The sequence below is a fragment of the Callorhinus ursinus genome, unplaced genomic scaffold, assembly GCF_003265705.2.
Source record: "Callorhinus ursinus isolate GAN/ISIS: 27379988/994484 unplaced genomic scaffold, GSC_fseal_2.0 scaffold23, whole genome shotgun sequence".
Classification (NCBI taxonomy): Eukaryota; Metazoa; Chordata; class Mammalia; order Carnivora; family Otariidae; genus Callorhinus; species Callorhinus ursinus.
The window spans coordinates 22,486,016-22,505,004 of NW_027397085.1; the positions used below are offsets into that span (position 1 = coordinate 22,486,016).

The 18,989-nt window shown below is 46.4% G+C and overlaps 1 protein-coding gene across 3 annotated transcripts in view; it reads right to left on the bottom strand.

The window, feature by feature from the left end:
• Positions 1 to 254: 254 nt before the first annotated feature.
• The window catches only part of SH3RF2 (SH3 domain containing ring finger 2), a 132,642-nt gene continuing 113,907 nt past the window's right edge, over positions 255 to 18,989 (bottom strand). For 2 of the 3 annotated variants that reach the window (XM_025892375.2, XM_073905510.1), the window contains exon 10: positions 17,051 to 17,394. In XM_025892375.2, coding sequence (XP_025748160.1) covers positions 17,119 to 17,394 — 276 coding nt within the window. In that variant the 3' untranslated portion in view covers positions 17,051 to 17,118. Of the gene's footprint in view, positions 3,125 to 17,050; positions 17,395 to 18,989 lie in introns of those variants that run through there. The other variant, XM_073905511.1, reaches the window with a different exon arrangement.

Below are 18,989 nucleotides of genomic sequence, written 5' to 3' on the forward strand. Positions count from 1 at the left end.
TCCCAAGAGAAAAGTGAACCAAAACCCAATATTTAAGTGAGAGACAACAACTCTGGTATTAAACTTCCCATTTCCTCAGACCTGCAAAAAGCTGTCAGTGGCAGAAATCTGAGGGTTTCCCAACAGTGAAAGCATGTTTCATGTATTTTTCTTTTCACTAGAAAATTTCTTTTGGTTTTTGGAGATGCAAAGTGTGGAACAGATCTCTGATGACTCCACATGGGCAAACAACATGAACACACAAGCAACACACATTTCAAAGTAATCCATACAGATTATTATAAATTACAAAACTAGAAAACACATAAAACCCCACCAAACTTCTTGCCTTTACAGTGGAATATACTAAGGAAATAAGCTGCCAGCCCTGGAACTTTCTATTTTTTTGGAACAAAGATATGAAAACTTTGGAACTCCTTAAGTGTCCTCTGCTCTATAAAATAATTTTTTATAAGTTTCTATATTTTATATATCTAAGCTTTATTTATACAATAGTCCATAATGGTTAAGATTTTACACCCTATTTCACAAACATCACTCACATAAGTATTACCTCATCAAGATTCTCTTTTGGTCTATTAAAAACACTGTACTTAAAAAAACAAGACACAAGAGTCTATAGGTTCTCTGCTTGCATCTCTATGGGGGAGCGAATTTTTCTCCCCTTCCATTTTGTCTTTCCGCTTTTCCCCCTAAACAACACCGTCTCCCGAGCCACATGGAATAAGAAGCAACAATTCCAGAGGATGAAATCCAGACTTAGCAAACTATTCTAGGGTATTCTAGGGCAAATTTCTGGGCTGACCTTATTCTGACCATTCTAATTCATCCTCACCCGCTTCCCACTCCTTCCACCACTTTTTGGCCCGTGACTTTTTGGAATCTCTATGGTGGAATTGACAGTCCGGATGAAAAGTTTAGGAAACAGGGAGAGTGGGGGTGCTTTTCTTAAACCTCTGTTTGACTGGCAACAAATCAGATTCTTCATTTAATGTTTTAAAAAAAATATTTGGTCTATTGGCTAAGCAGATTCAAAGGAAAAGCTAAATTTCCATGAAACCCTCCACTTGGTAAGTCATGGAAAATTCCCAGAGACTTAAAAAACAGCAAGTGTGCAAATTAGGAATGATTTCCTGTTGCTGTCAATGGGAGAGGAAGAAGAAAAATGTGAGAAGCAGCAAATGGGAATGAGAGGCCCTAGAACAGGAGACTGTAATTAGCTAATGTGGTCTAATGGTTTCTGGGGACTCAAAGTTGTGTGTCTACCTCCCGCCCCCAATTTATACAACTTGCTTTTGTGTGGGCAGCTTGCCTGTACTTTACCTTTCCAAGCATTATCTATAAAAGTAAAATTCCTTCCAACTCTGATAATCGAATGACTTTTCTCTGGAAAATGAAGTCACCGAAACCTATTTATAGGTGGGCTGTAGGGCCCATGGTAGTAACAAGTAGATTCCAGAATCTGAAGGCAGCATGTCTGGATCCTTTGCTGCTGGGGCTAAAGAGGAGCCAACCAAACCTGAATGCATCCCAGAGGAAATGGAACTAACACAGAGTCAGAGGAGCTAAGAGAGAAGGGACGACAGACAATTGGCAACAGCATCACTGACCATGTGTGAGAGGCAATGCCATCCCTGAATTATCCTTTCTGTGGTCTCTCCATACCTCTTAGCTTCTCACTCACCACCTGGCAGGTAAAGCCAATTACTTTGGGGTTGTTGCTTATTATCACTTTCCCCTGGGATTAACTGAGAGGAAGGTGTGGCTAAAAAGTCCAAGTTACTCATTTAATTAAGAGATGGGTGCTAGTTTGAGTCCTGCATGTGGCAGCTTCACATAGAAAAAAACATTTCTGTAACCACAAAATATATTCCTTACTCCGCTCCGGGTTTGGCTGATGCTTGCTCCTGCTTACAAGCAGGACTGCATGACAGGCTGAGGTGGTTTCAGTGAAAAATTATAATCCTGAACTTTAAAACAACCAATGTATCCAAATACTGCTGTGTTCTTGTCACTGTCTTTAATAATCAGGTCAGTGTGTGCTTTTAAAAATGAAATTCTCATCGATGTCTTAAGATAGGGGATGGCCTGAGGAGTCATAGGGTACTTCTGAACTGCATTTAATCGGGACTGTGGCTCTCTCTGGTTAATACGGATAATTTAAAATTTGTATTTTAGAGTAGGGGACCTTGCTGGCTCAGTCGGGAGAGTGTGCGACTCTTGATCTCAGGGTTGAGTTTGAGCCCCATGCTGGTTGTAAAATTTGTATTTTAGAGTTTTTTAAACCAGGTGTAAAAGATCTTCTAATGACTTGCCCTTTAAAATGACTTGTTTCTGGGCAAAAAAGAATACATGGTTTAAGTGATTTTGTATCTTTAGACTTCAAATAGCCTCTCTGTAGTCTGTGGTAGCTCTCATCATGGATTTTTCTTCTGAAATTCTTTATGTACCACGTCCTCATTTCTTTAATCAGTATATTCTAACAGAAACCCTCTCGATCAGACAGTGTCGGGGGTGGGGGGAAGATAGCATGGAATCGGATTGGAAAAGAACACAGATGTGGTGGAAGGACTCAGGATGCTTGCTGGGAGTCAGGAGAGGGGGTTAGAGCTAGAGGCATTGTGAAGAGGCACTGGCCTCTTTGGCTTGACTATCCAAGAGGAGAATATCATGCTGGCCCCTGCCCGCACTGCTCCCAAGGTGAACTGCACAGACTAGCCAGTCATAGAGCTGGAAGGAATTTGATGTCTAGTCTTTTCATTTGTCAGTTAGGTGCCAAGGTGTGAGAAATTGGCAAGATAAAGTTTGGCTCTGACAAAAGAACAGAATAACAGGAGGGGTGGGGGTTTGCTGTAACCTGGAACAGCCCGTGAGTCATGCGCTCCTCCCTCTCCGGCTCACCACCCCCGGATGCTCTAGATAAGGACAGATGTGTTCCTTCTCCTCTTGCCCTTCTGTCCCAAAAGGCCGGCCTGTTGGTATTCCGGTACCATCCCTGATGTCTGAGCACTATCACGTGGTCCGCAAACTCTCCACTGAGCAGTTTCCATCCAAGCAGATCATTTGTTCTCTTCAGTATCGCAGTTGTTGCTAGCTCCTCCTGGGAAGATGACCAAAGCAGGGTCTGCGAAGGTGAAAAAGATTTCAGAATCTATTCTGTGAGTGCGCCCTGGAAAGAACTATAGCTCTTTAAAATTATTAAGCCTTTTGGACACATGTCTTTCTTTTCATTTCAGGGAAGAGGTGTTCATCCTATCGGGAGGTACACAGCGTCTAGTTCCCCACTCCTGGTGATGCTAACTGTGGTCTTTTGGTTAAGGTGGTTTTCTCCCGGGCTTCTCTGCTATCAAGTTGCTGTTTTCCCCTTTGTGATTAATAAGTGTCATGAGAGGAAATACTCTGAGCTCTTCAAGCTTTCATCCACTAATTTTAATATCTACTGATGATTCTTGCATGAACCAAGTATTAGCCTAGTAGCTGCCAAATGATAATTTTTAAAAAATTCCATCATTCTTTCTACATTTGGTAGTTGGCACTCTACTATATGGAGGAGCTTTTCCTTGTATTTATATAGCATGGACTCAGGGACTTCTATCTGATGCTAAAGATTATTATCTGTTACTGCCAAAAATGAGTAATCTGAGTCTAATGATGGAGAAACACCAGACAAACCCCAATGGAGAGAGATTCTACAAAATAAAAGGCCTATATTCTTCAAAATGTTAAGGCCATGGAAGACAGTGAATCTTGAGGAACTGCTCCAGATTGAAAGAAACTAAAGAGAGATGGTAATTAAGTGCATTATGTGGTCCTGGATGGGATCCTAGATAAGACATTACATTTTCTTTTTCTGTGAAGGAAAAAGAGTAGACAATAGAAAAAATAGCAGGATAATTAAATAAGATCTGTTGACTAGTTAATAGTTCCTTATCAGTGTTACCTTACTAGTTTTGGTCATTGTATTGTGGTTATGTAAGAGCACATCCTTGTTTAGGGGACACGCTGAAATGTTTAGGGATAGATGAGCATTTGATTTTCAACTTATTCTCAAATGGTTCAGAAAAATTATATATATACAATTTACATTAAATATTTATGTAATATTTAATTAATATATATTATATAAGACCATATATGAGAGAAAATCAAAATAAACATGGTAAGATGTTAATATCTAGGGCATCTTGCTTTGAAGGGTATTTAGGAATTCCTTGTACTATTTCAGCAGTATTTTTATAAGTCTTTAACTTTCAAAAACAGTTAAAATCCATGAGCCCCCAGAATTCCTCCAAGGCCTCACTCTACTTGGATGGCCAAACTCAACCTGCATCCCCACTGTTCCCACGTATGTAACCAGTGTCCTCCTTGCCCTGTCCAGCCCGCAGGCCCTTTTCTCTCCTTGAGGCTGAGAAGGTTCAGAAGGAAGGGCAGCAACAGCTCGGGCTGCCCCTGTCCAGGTGAGGGCAGGAGGTTCTCCATGACTTTGCTGCTTGGCTCCTGGCCCTCCTGACTGCAAGTGAAGTCCCAGCTGATCATGCTGAAGGGGGACAGGAGAACGCCTAAAGACTGATGGGAAACTGGTCCAAGAGCGTTTAGCAAGACTTGCCTTCTGAAGGACTCAGCTCCAGAGTCTGTCCATGAGCGAGTTCCCATGAAAACCCAGTAAAACCGGAAGTGAGCAGGAGAGGGAGTTGGCCATCTCTTGCCCATTTGCTTTCATCTGGGCCTGATTTCTTTTCTCTCTGAGGACTCTGGCTGATTTAACAGAGCAGTTTTCTCTTTGGGGAAACTTCAGTGATGTTCACAGTTTTGTTCTTTGCAGGATGGCGTTGGACCCATCTTGCCAGCAATTTATGGGAAACACTGAGGCTTCCCCAAATCCCCACTCTCCAAAGGTAGGGCTCTGATCCATCGCTACAGAGTCAGTCCTGAAGAAGCCTTGAGTTTTCCAGCAGGCAGCTGCATTTGGACTCAAAACTGAGCTTCTTTGAGCTCGCAGGGCCTGCAAATGCAAGGCAGCATTTACTCATTTGCTGACGTGCGCCATTCAGCGCCAACAGCAAGGAAGGGCTGTCAGAGTCTCCAGGTGGCTGTTTACATTCAGTGGGAGAAGCAGGCATGAATACGAAGTCTGTGATTACTAGGATGCATTCTGCGACCGCCATGTCAGTAAGTGACATAGGATTTGCAATTATGCTTTCTTCACTATATACCGCCCAACGTGGGCAGGAGTTTTATCCTGCTGTTTGTGACTTTTAGCCCTTGAAAGGGAAGCCACCTGTGTTGGATATATCCTGCTTCTCTTCCGTGTACCTAAATTGGTGCTTGCGCTGGTCCTGGGCACATGCCTCTGGAGATAGGTTAGTATCACTTGGGCTCAGAAAATGGCTGCTTTCATCTGCAGATCAGGCCCCGTGTCAGCAGCAGGGAGCGTGTCCCTCTGAGACCAAAGGCAAGGTGATTTGACATAATGGCATCTGTATCTCAAGGAAGTAGTGGTGGTTTGTTTGCTCTTTTAACTACATTTATTGTGATGTAGCATTTCTGAGAGCGAGTGCAGGGGCAGGAAAGTAATAAGGAGGTAACTGCCGAGGGAAGGTTGGCTGCCCCATTAATCTGACCTTCCAGGTTGTGCTAAATGATGTAGGAAGAACTTCAACTTGAAGATCGACTGACATTTTAATAGGCACCCGAAAATCCCATCCGTGGTGGAAGGTGTGAATTTACCTATGGCTGGCTGAGTGTAGTCAGGGGAAGCAGCCCTTGTTAGTGCTGGGGCTACTGGCCAGGGGTTTTGGGATTAGGCAGGTAATAACTCTTTGTTTACTGAGTGCTCAGAAGACAAGTCTATTTGAAGTAGAAAAACCCGATGTCTGCAGGAAAGCTTTATGTTTCATTGTAAATGAGGTGGCAAGTAGTTAGCAGCATAGACTGGAATCAGATTGCCTGGGTTTATTCCTGAACTCCACCAGTTCCTAACTGTGTGGCCCTGTGGAAGTTATTTACTCGCTCTAGGTTTTAGCTCCTTTATCCATAAAATGGGCATAGTAATAGTATTTACTTTGTATGGTTGTGGTGATACGTTTAAATCAGTAAATATAAGTTAAGCACAAAGAACAGTGTCTTTGTGGCATATAGTAGGGGATCTGTAATTGTTGGCACGAGAAAGTATCGTGATAAATTAAGAGACCTCTTGAAAGCTGTTTCTTGTTATCCTGCTTCTTGATTATCTCCAAGAATGGAAAATGCTACAGGTGGAGATAGGTCCTTAAATGGGCTCATTGTCACACTCACTGCTCCAGTTTCCTTTGCCCTAAAGATCTAAATCTCTGTTCTCTCCATTGAGTTCTGACGATTTCACACGCTAATCTAAAAATAAGGATAACAACTTTAGGGGCATCTGCATGGCTCAGAGGGTTAAGCGTCTGCCTTCGGCTCAGGTTGAGCCCCGTGTCGGGCTCCATGCTCCGTGGGGAGCCTGCTTCTCCCTCTCCCTCTAACTGCTCCCCTTGCTTGTGCTCTCTCACTCTGTCAAATAAATAAATAAAAGCTAAAAAAAAAAATACTAACTTTAGATGGTTGCCGTGAGATGGTCTCTCTTATTCTCATTATATGGATGAGAACAATGAGACTCAGAGAAGTGAAGTGACTTGCCCAAAGTCACACAGTGAGTCACACACACCCTCACCGGGATACAAGTGTTTCAGTTCTGTAGCCTGGCCTCTTCCCTGATCTGCCAGAGAAAGACAGGGGCTGGAGGTGGGGAGGAGCAGAGGGAGGAGGCGAGAGGCTCCCAACTGATAGTGTTTTCAGAGTGAGTGAGTGCGCATGGAAATTCAGTGCGGAGATCCTAGTGATAATGAAGCAGATGACAGGCCCTGACTACACAATTCCAACCGTCCTGACTGCTTTTAAAAAATGACAGATTGCTGTTTGCTTGCTGCACAGTCGCTGCTTAAAGAGCTGTGAGGGCCTGTCCCCTTGGAAGGTGTTCGGATCCTACAGGCCTGGAATGCGAGTGGTTAGGCTCAGCCCCTTGTTTTCGAGGTGGGCATGGGCTGGAGAAAGGGCAGCCACTTGCCTCTATGCTTGTGGCATCTCTCCTGAGCTCCTCCTGCCTAGGCGAGGGTCCTTTTTGGCAGGAACAAAGAGGATGGACCCATTCTTCAATTGTTGGTTCAACATGTATTTATCGTATGATGAAAAATGTTGGATAAATGAACGAATCTCTTTGACATTTGAGCTTGTTTCTGTTCACCTTGCCATGTCTGGTTCCTTCTCGGTCTTCAATCTCAGCTCACGTCACCTCCTTAGAGAAACCTTTCCTGGTCACTCTACCTAATGTGGCTCATCCCCCTCAGCCATTCTTTATCCAGTTGCTTTGTGTCCTTCGTAACATCTATCACAGAGAAGCTGTCCTGTGTGTGTGTTGACCATTTACTGCCCTTCACGAAGGCAGGAGCTCTCCTTGCACGGTTCACTGCTGTATCCCAGCTCTATGGTATAAAACCCGCACATGCTCGGTGCTCAAGTGATGTTTGTTGGGTAGAAATGAATGGATAATGGAGTGAGGTGACACTGATGTCTATCCAGGAGGAAAACATTCTGTGACCTTAAATGGGGGTGGGATGAGAGCTAGGATGTTGGCCTGCAGCCCCTTGGTCATCACGGTGCATCCAACAGGAGTGGCATTCATCAGCACATGCATTTTCTGAATTACAAAGTGTGCCAGGGACATGTAATTTCTGTTAACTGGCACCAAGGAGAAGGGGTTTTCATCGAAATCCCAGCCAGCTGGAAGCATGTCCGTGTCAGATCTATCTGTAAGGCAGAATGGACATGTCATCAACACCATCCACCTTCTGAAGCTGCAAGTCCCCAAAGACACCGCAGCTGTGCCCTCACCGGCTGGGCCCGGGTGCACAGACAAGCCTATACCTCACACCTCCAACAGGTGAGGAAGGGATGAGGTGGGGGCAATCAGAAGAGGAAAGACTCATGGGCATTATGGCAGAAGATGCATTAAAAATAACTGCCATATTACCTCAACCCTGGGGTGTTTACCAGCTTATGTGAAAAATGAAGAGAACAAAAATCCGAGCTTTCTGGTCTTACAGAGCCAGCCCTGCTGCTTCCTTACCATGACCTTAGACGAGTGATGTATGCTCTGAGCCTCAGTTGTTTGATCTAACAAATAGGGGATCCTAATACTTAACTCATGGAATTGTTGTGAGGATCCACTGGGAAACATGCATGTGAGTAATCATGATAGCTGACACCACACAGCGATTTCTATGTGCCGGGCACCAGGCTAATGACTTTACGTCCATTCTCTCGTTTCCTCGCCACCACACCACTCCAAGAACAGCGATTACTACCTGCATTTTACAAGCCAGGGGACTAAAGGCTGGGGAGATTAAATGACTTGCCCACAGTGGCACAGGGAGGAAACACAGAACCTGGATTTGAATTTGGGTTACCTGGCTTGCTGCGCTCTTCCCCGCCCTGTAAGTGACTCCCCGAGGGGTCAGTGCAGTACCTGCATGGAGCACGCATCTAATGAATGGCAGCTAGTAAGAGTCTGTTCTCCTACTTAGCGTTTCCGCTGCTCGCCTGCCTTCAAGCCTCTGTCGTGCCTGCAGACTCCTCCGATAGCTATCACTTGTAGATTCCTCGTGCATGCCAGCATCTGGCCTCCCCGCTCCCTTCATGTTCCCTATAACCCTACGAAGTGCCAATATTTTGTTGTCACTCTTCAGTTGAGTCACGAAAGTCTCAGAGAGGTTAGTTAGCTTGGTCCAAGGTCAGAGAACCAAGATGACCGTGATTTGAACCCAGGGATTTGTGGTTCCAGAGCCCAGGTGCTTTCTCTCCACATGGCAAACAACATTTCTCCATGCTAACATCTTTCAGAACCTGTTTCTCCTCCCTGAAGCTCCCCCGACAACTGGAACTCGCCCTCGTTGCTCCCCCCTTCTCATTTCTGTTCGTAGGATAGAGCCTAGTTTTTACTGTACTCTCCAATTTTGAATTGTGCCTCCATATTCATTTATTGGTAGTAACTACCATTTATCAAACCCTTCGATGTACTCCATACAACAATCGGAGCTGTACATGCATGATTTCATTTAATCCTGCCGACAGCCTGATGAGGTGGAGGTTCTGATACCCATTTTACAGATGGGAAAACAGGTTTAGGGAGGTGTTGTAACTTATCCAAGTTTGTTTAGTCATTTGCCAAAGGAAACATAACTTGGGAGTGACAAAGCTGGGACAGAAACTCAGATGAATTGGTTCCAAAACCCATCACCCGAGCTATTATTATTATATTGCTTCTCCATATCTCACAAAGTTCTAGTGGATTGGGAACATAGCTGGTGTAGTTACCCCGAAATCCTTGCTGACCAAAGCTTTAAAATCTAGTCCTTTGATGGAGGTCTCCATGACGAAGAAGCCCTAGGTTCTCAGAATTGCCAGCATCTAAAAACAGCTTAAGCTTAAAAAAGAATTGAGCTCATAAATAGAATGTGCAGAACAGGATATTTGGAAATGTGGTTCTGATAACTAAAATTCCCTTCCAACCAGTGTCACCCCTTCTGACGGACTGCTCTGCTCCTCGTCATGGAAGCTGGTGCTATCTCTCTCGAGCTGTGACTGACATGTCCTCTTCATGCAGTGAAGTTTTTTCCAGCTCTCTCCTTGACAGAGATGTAAAACATCTCCCCAAAGAACTGGGAGTGGGGAAGGGCTAGGAATCAGGGGTAGGTACAACCCTTTGAAGGCACTATTGATTTGAATTCCTCTTTGGTCCTCCAGGTGGTTTTGCTGCCTCCTTACTTTTAGATGCAAACTTGCTTTTGCTTTCTTTATGAAGGTCTGCTGACTGCCACTAGCTCTCACAGTCCTCTTGGGTGGTCCAGGGAGTCACTGTGTTCATGGGGAGGGCATCAGCATGGCTCTGGCCTCCAGGACACATGTGACCTACAGCAAACTCTGACGTCACAAATGCCCTTCATCAAGTCTGTCGGTCATGCTAGCACTGATTCTAATAGCATTAACTGAAGATACACCAAATGGCTTTTGCAAATGCCTTTTGCCTTTCTCCCTGGGTCTTGGCTAGCATCCCTTTTAGTCTTTACCAGGCGATAGCTCTTGTCCATCCCACAGTGACCCTGTTTGCATAATTAGCTTTCATCTGTGGCTGTGTATTTACCCCTGAAAGCAATCACCTTTGAACTCTGGATAAATACCAGCATGGAACACTGGAAGATGTTCTTGGTCTTGAGCCTTCTTGTTCCCACAGAGAAGGCAAAAGTGGAGGGTCATTTTGGAAATCATATCCCCCATCTTCTGGGTCTCTGTTCTGTATCATTTAGAGTGAGGACAGGCAAAATGAGAAATAAACTCACGAAAAGGGAGAGATCTAGGGAATGCAAAATGATTATCGTGCTTTGACGTCAATGATCCAGAACCACATTGCAAACTTCCGTTCTCTTTCAAGTTGCTTGGTTGTGTTTGGCTGCCCTCGGAGCAGGGATACATTTGCTTTTTGGATATCTCTGTATAGAACACTTACAGTTACCTTCCTTCACCACTACTTCTTGATGGCAAGACCCGTATAGTTTTAATCTGGGTGGGCTGGACCCTCTGAATTAAGCCATCCTCTGAGCCTGTCCCCACCCGCATCCCTGTGATTTCAGAAGCACATACCCATTTGTGTATCTTCTCCAGCCTCAACCATGTTGTGTATTAATAGTTGCCATTGAACAGAGGGACGCAGTGATTTAAGATTAAGGTCTGGGTTTAGAGTTCTGGATTCTAATCCTTGTTGCCTTGGGCCGGTCATTTGACTTCTGAGCCTTAATTGTAATCTCTAAAATAGGATAATGCAATACCTCCTCTCATAGGGTTGGATAGAATTAGATAGCATAATGCATGTAAAGTTCTTGGTACCTAGTAAGTGTTCAGTAAGTGGTGACAATCATTGCTGGATGATAAGTCAGAGACATTTTTTTTTTTTTTTTTTAGTCTCCCTACCATCTCAAACTAATCACGAAACCTAACATAAGGCATTGAAACATTCTGAATCTCAGTTTCTTGATCTGTAGTCAGGGGACAAGAATAGCTTTTCCCTGCAGACTTCACAGGGTTCTTAGGAGACTTTGTTTCAGCAGCAGCCAGATCTGTTTTGGTTGCAGATTCTAAGGAGCTGCTGCGGGTTTCTGTAGTTGGCTCCCCAGAGGGGCCAGGCAAGGCCCAGAGGAGAGCCACCTGGAAAGCCCTATACTCAAATGGTTCAGGCACAGCCACAACCCATATTTTACCTACTCGGGAGCAGCAAGATCTCGCTGAGCAGCTGTACTGGGAAGAAGGAGTATAAAAATCCCTCTAAACTACAACTTCTTAAAACCAGACATGCTGTACATCAAAATCTCAATTCCCAGCAATGACTCAAAGCCTTAGAATCCCAGTGACAGAGGCCAGATGGGAGTTCAAATATTCGGCGGGGTTTCTATGGCCTCAGGTTGTGATATCTGCTTTGACTAGTGTTTACTGAGCAGATCTATGAGCTGCACTGAAAATTCCATATGGTACATGTGCGGAAAACGTGCAAGGGAATGGAGTTCAGGAAAGCGGTTGTGAGCGAAGTGGGGAGGAGGGGAAGAAGGAATGAGATTGGATGAAGCACACAGCAGGCTTCAATGGACTGGATAATGATTATTTTTTAAAAAGCTAGATGGTACGTATATGATTGTTTCATAATTATATATATATAGGATATATATATTATATATAATATATATATGCCATTTAATTAAAAAAGGGGAGAAAGGCAGAAAGGAGCCCCCAGATCCAGTAAAATTACTAAGAAACACCACTCTGCGAGGCCCATATGTTATTTTCTCTCTCCTGTGAACCACTGAACACCCCCAGTCTCTCACGGAGCCTGATCCAGAGTGGGTGATGGATAACTGGTGTTGAATGAATGAATGGATGGATGGGTGAATCTGGAATGCTCCCCCACACCCCCCGCCCCCATCGCCTTTGATCCCACCTCTCCTGCATTCTATTTGTCAAAGTGTAGGTCAATAGGCAGAAGGGCTTCCTGAGAACATTTTGTTTCTGCTCTGGTCTAGGACACAATACTACGGCCTGGCAAACAGATGGCTTGATCATTTAACATTGTTCTATTTCAAGCAAAATGTCCTTGCAAGGTTTATTCTCAGGGACACTGAGCTGCTGCAAGGATCTTTGGAGTTAACTCCTCTAGTTTGGTCTTGCCTGCCCAGCACATTCCACGAGCCACTGTCATTCACGGTCACCCGAGAGGTTGCTGGAAGTGCTCACACTCACTCTGCTCGGCCCAAGGCAGAACTGGGGTCTTTACTGTCCAGACGTAAGCAAGAGGCGCCTGTGGGAGCAGCTGTTGGCCCTGGCTCAGCCCGGCTTGCTCAGCCCTTGCTCCCAGCGGGGACGTAATAGGACTCTGCTCTGCTGCCGGCCACAGCCGGTCGCTTCCCACAGAGGCTGTGAGGCTGGTCTGTATGGGCAGAGGTGGGTGAGAGGGTGGGGGTCACGACTGCTCATCTCACCAAGACAAGCGACTCCCATACCTGCTTAACTGATGCCAGAGGAGCTGGGAAGCTAAAGGGCATTGCTTGGATCTGTGAAAACGTTTGCTAAAAAAAGGTGGAGACCAATGAGCAAGGAACTGCCCACCCTCTAAATCAGCTCCTTTCCTAAGCCAAGGGCCTGATGGAAGTGATTACTAAGGGCTGGACAGTGGCTGGGAAGAGTGCTGGGCTTGAGAGCAGTGCTCGTAAACTCTGAGGGACCTTTTTGGGCCTTATTCCCTATAACAGGGTAATAGTCAAGATTTTTAACAACCGCTATGGTGTAGGCACTAGCCAGTGAGAATGAAGAAGAGCGTTAGTGCCGAAGGTCTCAGCTGTCCCGGGCCTGAGCTCTTAGGCTGTTGGAAGGTAGAGCGATGCGGAGAATGTGGAGAAAGGGTCAGGGGGCAGGAGTGGGGAGAGGCCTCAGGGAGCTCCGAGCATCCACTGTTTACCTATCACTACAGGCATTGTTCAATGTGTCGGCAACCAGTGTGGCTACATTCCCGTCCTACTGTACGGTATGAGAAAGGTAGATTTGATTCTTATACATCAGAATCACTTGGGGAGTATGCTAACAACACAGATGTCTAGACCCCACCTCAAAACTGTTGACCCTGTTAGGCCCAGACTAAGTTTACTACACTCCTGAGAGTGTAGTGCCTGGATCAGCTGATCAACTTTCAAGGCGTCCCTGAAGACTGACTGAAATGATGTCCAGCACACAGACTCCAGGAGAACATGCCTAATTCACATGTAGGTCTGTGAGTGAGCGAAGCAGGGTGGGGGGTACTGTGGCAAACTGAAGAGTGCATGTCCATCTGACTACAGCTTGCCCCTGACCCGGCCCTGCTGGATCGCTGCTGTTCTGGAATGGCAGGCCTGGGGTGGATGGACCTTCCGAAGTTTCACCGGAAGTTGGAAGTCAGTGAGCCTGTATTTACTGGGTCAGTTCTGCATCTCACCAACTCACAGGTGGGGCACTGCTTTAAGCTCTTGCTGCTCCAAAAGCCCTGTCTATGGGATGGTGGAGGGTAGAGGAGGTATAGCTGGTCCCACATGAGAGAGGAAGGAGACGAGCCCTAGGTGAGGGTCCTGATGCTGCTTAAGGAGACCATTTCCTCAAGTCTGGCCCTAGCCCAGGTGCCTGGGTGGCTCAGTCGGTTACTTAACCATCTACCTTTGGCTCAGGTCATGATCCCAGGGTCCTGGGATCGAGTCCCATGTTGGGCTCCCTGCTCTGCAGGGAGTGTGCTTCTCCCTCTGCCCCTCCCCCTGCTTGTGCTCTCTCTCAAATAAATAAAATCTTAAAACAAAACAAAACAAAACAAGTATGGCCCTAGGAGTGTGTTCTCAGTTGGCTGTGCCCCTCTATCACCTCTCAGATGTCCCCCTGACCCCACCCCCAATCAGAGCCTGCCCTCAGCACCTTTCCTAGTGCTCAGATGCCAGGGTCTGATCATGAGGTGAAGGGGCACTGTCCTAGTGACTCTGAGTCTTGGCTGAGGGATGGAGCTCTCACAGGATGGGATATTTGTCTTCAGACATGAGGTACTTGGTTCTACTTGGGATCCCTGCAATGTTCCACAAAGGAGTGGATTCCTCTAAATGTAAGAGAACTTGGCTTGATTACTGCAAGTGCTAAATGCTTCTTTCTCTGCTTGGAATGTCCCTCCCCCACCCCTTTTGCTGTCTGACTCCTACTCATGGTTTAGGACTCAGCCTACCCTACGCTCTGACCTCTATGATGGGACTATACTTATTGCATTTTAGCACCACGGCCCCAGACATGCCCTTGTTTAGGCTTCCTCACCTGGAATTTCAGTGGCCTGCTCCCTTAAAAACATTCAAGTCTGACATGTGTGAAGCGTGTACTGCATCACTTGATAATACTATGTTAGTTAATCCTCATGACAGCCCATTGAGACTGGCACTATTATCATTCCACTATTATCAGTGAGACTGGCTCAGAGGGGTTAAGTAACTTGACCAACATCACATGGCTAGCACATGGTAATGGGGATTTGAACCCAGTCTGTGTGTGGCCGAGGCTGCATCTGCATCCGTTACACTGTCACATCCCTGAGGCTGGGAGTCAGTGGCCTGGGCTCAAGGTGGCTCTCTTCGTTCATAAAGCACAGTCCCATGTTGGGCTCTGAAGTCAGAGAGCTTGAACTTGGGGCACGGGCAGCTGTCAAACCCACTCTGCTACTATCTGTGGCTACCCTTTGTGCCTCGGCTTCCCTGGCTCTGTTCTGGGGACAGTTAAAGAGTTGCCTTAGGAGGCAACAGCAGACATGAGAGGAGAGGACGTATCTGTTGTCCTCACTGCAGTGCCCAGCACACAGGAACTGTCTGAAACACGGTGGTGGAATAAATGATTGGAGGTGCCCGTGAGTTCAGAAATAACTCTCTCTTGCTCCTTTCAAATCCTCATATGACGGCCCAGAGATGGGGTTTGGTTTGGGAGGGAGTAAGTGTGATGCTGGGCATTGGTGAGGAGTCTGGAATGGGGGTGGCAAGCCTTTCGAATTGTTGACATTTCTCAGAAAGGTTACCCTATAAAGACAGTGGGCAATCGGAAGAATATTCTGTTTTACGTGGAAGGCAAGGACTGTGTCTCCATTACTCCTGTCCAACCTGCTTGTCAGCCACAACAGTTAAAAATTTACTGGATCCACTGCTACTGGGGCACAGTCTAAATATCTGCTTGGCTGGTGATAACATCTGCCACTCGGGTGTAGAGTAGGATTACTAAACTCATTGCTAAACTCATACAGGGTTGTTCTTTTGACAAATACAGGATGCCTCCCTGTCCTTGTGACTTTTTCCCAGTTCTCCATCTGGGTAATTATATTCAGCTCAGTGAAGCAAGGAGCTGGTCATCTCACAGAAACTCTAGGACATGTTACCATGTTGGCTCTACCAACTCCAAAGTTCTGACACCTGCGTGGTATTCCTTGGCAGGATTATGGTTTTGTTTTCATTTTATTAATATCTGGAAAAGTATGTGGACAATTCAGTTTTCCAAGTGTGTGTGTGTGGGGGGGGGGTATGTAAAAGATCAATGTTTTTAATCCCAGGACTTCAAGAACTGTCCAGGGAAAAGGTCTAATTAGACCTGCCTTGTTTTTTTAATGACACCCAGCCTTAGCGGCAAATGGCATTTATGCACTGAAGCGCCCACCGTCATGAGCATGCAGTGAATGTTAAATCACCGCAGTCAAGTCTGAGGAGGACTAATGGGCTGTCTTACAACACTGCCTCAGCTCTTGGGGGTGCCCCCTCAACCCGGTTTGCAAGACGCTCGCTTCGGCCCCATCTCGGTGGGGTCGCCTGGTTTTGCAGGCTCCGTCCTTCTGTCCTCACTTATCAGGAATGTCAAAGCCGCTCTTCCGGCCCTTTTCCCTTCTTCCCTGACACTGTCCCCCACCTCTCCCCGCCTTTGTCTTTCTCTCTCATACCCACCCCCACCTTCTCTCACCCCTCCCTCCTTTCTTCCTCCTCCCGCCCCTCTCCAACCTTCTTTGCCCCGTCTCTGTTCTAGCAGCTGTCCTCCACGAAGTGTCCCCACTCCAGCCTTGGGCTGGCATCTTCTCCCTGACCTTGCTGCCTTATACCATGATCCGGTGAAACAGCTAGTCTGCCCCAAATGAGAAAAAATCAGAGAAGGTAAAGAATGTTGTAATGCAAATGGAATATATATCTAAACTCAAACCCCTTACACAGTTGTCTTGAAGCATGCTGTGTTTTCTTGGAGAAGTCAGACTAGAGCCAGGATGAATGAATTATCCATAATTCCATACAGGACCCTATCCACAGCCCTGTGCTTCCTGCTTAAGTATCGTATAGGATTATACGTGGGAAAACAGGTTCAGAAGTTTAAAGTATGGTCACAGCTTTCTCTCTGACCTTCTCGTGGACCAAATCCAGTAAGCGGACTCCCTTTGGTTGTAGAGGACTCTCAGAATGATCAGAGTATCCATCTCACATCCTTCCCCAGATTCCCCCTTTGCAGCCAGGATTACGACTCAATGGAGGGAACAACATGGCAGCCACTAGCGGCCAGTGTGCAGGCCCCCGAAGATGGCAGAAGTTCTGATGCTTGTTGAGAACACGGTGATGAGGTCAAAGAAACAATGCCCACATTCCCACCACTGTGACACCCCTGGCTGGAGCCCCTTTTAGGGCACCATGGAAATTCTACACAGAACAAAAGGGATGAGGCTGCACACTCCATGGAGGGTAGGCAAGACTGTCTCCCACTCCTTGGCCTGAGTAGTGGCCTTGCTGCCTCAAATCATTATGTTTGCAAGGCCACATGCTTTATCTTCCCACCCAGGGCAGGACTCCCTGTTCCCACCTTTCCTTTCCCAGAGGTAACATGAGCAGAACAAGGACCCAGGCTCGAGTAGCCAAAGAATGGCAGGACGCCATCAGTGGAGGCAGACTGTATTTAAATGCAATTCACCTCTTTGGGGTCTGGGAAAAGCCACTCGTAGATTCACTTGCTGGGAAACACGGTCTGTGTGGCTGAAGCAGTGGACACCGGGGTCATGGTCTTGCCCAAACTTGACTTCCTTCGAAGGTCTGTCTGCTGTCCGGAATGGCAGCCGCTTCGGTGGGCGAATAGGACGTTCATCTCTGGGCCTGTGGGGGCTGCTTCAGGCTGGGACCCCTTAGGGGTGGCAGGCTGTTCAGGCTTTCCTGAGGTGGGATGGGAGGTGTACTGTTTGGCAGGGGGAGGACTGTAATTCTGGAACCTCACGGTTTTGACTTGCTGCAAGAGAAAGGAGAGCAAAGGGGCCCAGGTGAGGTGGGAGCTGCGCTGGTTTCCCTGGGCCTTGACTCGTGCTGTTTCTCAACACTTGTCCCTCCTTAAAACGCCTCATTTCTGTGTTCATTCAGCAAATACTTGTGTCTTATGAGAGTCTACTCTGCATCGTGCTGTGGTGGCGGAGGTGTCAGATGCTAGGGGAGGTGTGGAGCACTCTCGAGCTGCGGCTGGAATGGGTAGCCATGGAAGGCCTCCTGGAGGGGGAGCTATTTAAATTGAGAACTGAAGAATGAGAAATTACCTAGGAGAAATGGGAGAGGCAACCTCTTGAGCAAAGGGCTGAGGCAAGAGGCTAGAGTTCCTTCTAGAAAGTACAAGAAGTTCACCTTCCCTCTCTCCTCTCCGCCTGCCATTAAGACCTATCTCAGGGTCCCCTCTTCTTTAAGGCTCCCCCGTGGCAACTCCAACTCCTAAGTTTCATAACGGCCTTCTATCCTCAGAGCAGAGTTCTGCTGGCTGAATTTCGTCTGCGGAATGTTTGAAAGTTTGACTTAGTGGCCAACACATAAAAATCGGGTAATGGCATTTAAAAATTAGAATTTCGTATGTCTCTTAAAAAATCAAAGATCTATTGCACTGAGTCCTGTGCCCTATTCTGACAACAGCTGCCTGGAGCTGATTAGCAGGTCCCCCTTTTCGCAGAAGGCACGGTCTCCCCTTCTCTCCCTCCTCCTTTCACCTCTCCATGCCTGTTCTGTCTCTACCTTGTACCAACAGGTATTTGCTTCAGCACATCCCTGATTTAGGGCTTAATGCTGTTCTGTGCCACTGTTTAGAAATCATTTCTGTTTTCCATGAAATTGGGTCCTAGTGTCCCCCACCGAGAATGCGAGTTTCTTCATACTTTTGACCCTCACCATATCTTGCAGAGGTCTGGGCACTTATTAAATGCTGATAATTTTAGGGCCATATCTAACAGCCTGGGGTAAAGGGCAACTGGGGCTTGGAAAACGGATTTGAATACTAAAATTCAGAAAAAGAACTCCCAACATCTATATCAGTCAACACTAACTTTTTCCAAATGCCTTTCCTTACAAGCTGATAGCTTAGCGTGAAGAGCATGAGTTTTTCTATCAGATCTGGATTCTACTTCAGACACTCCCATGTATCAGCTCTGTGCCTTTGGATAATGTACTACAACTCCTTAAGCCTCCATGTCCTCATTTTAGAATGAGGATGACATTTTAAAACCTACTACAGAGAGTTACTGTCAGGATTAAATGAGATGAGACATGTCAAGTCCTCAGCACAGTGCCTGCCAGGTTGTTAGCATTCGGTAAATGCCTAACAAAGAGGAGGAAATCACATCATCTTTCCTTCTGGAGTGGAATGGGTAATGGTGCTGGTGTTGTTGGTGATGGTGGTGATGATGGTGATGATAGTGGAGGTGATGGTGGTGGTGGTGCTGATGGTGATGGTGGTGGTGGGGGTGCTGGTGAGGGTGATGGTGGTGGTGGGGTGGTGGTGATGGTGATGGTACTGAGGGTGACGATTGTGATGGGGTGATGGTGGTGATGATAATGGTGGTGGAGGTGATG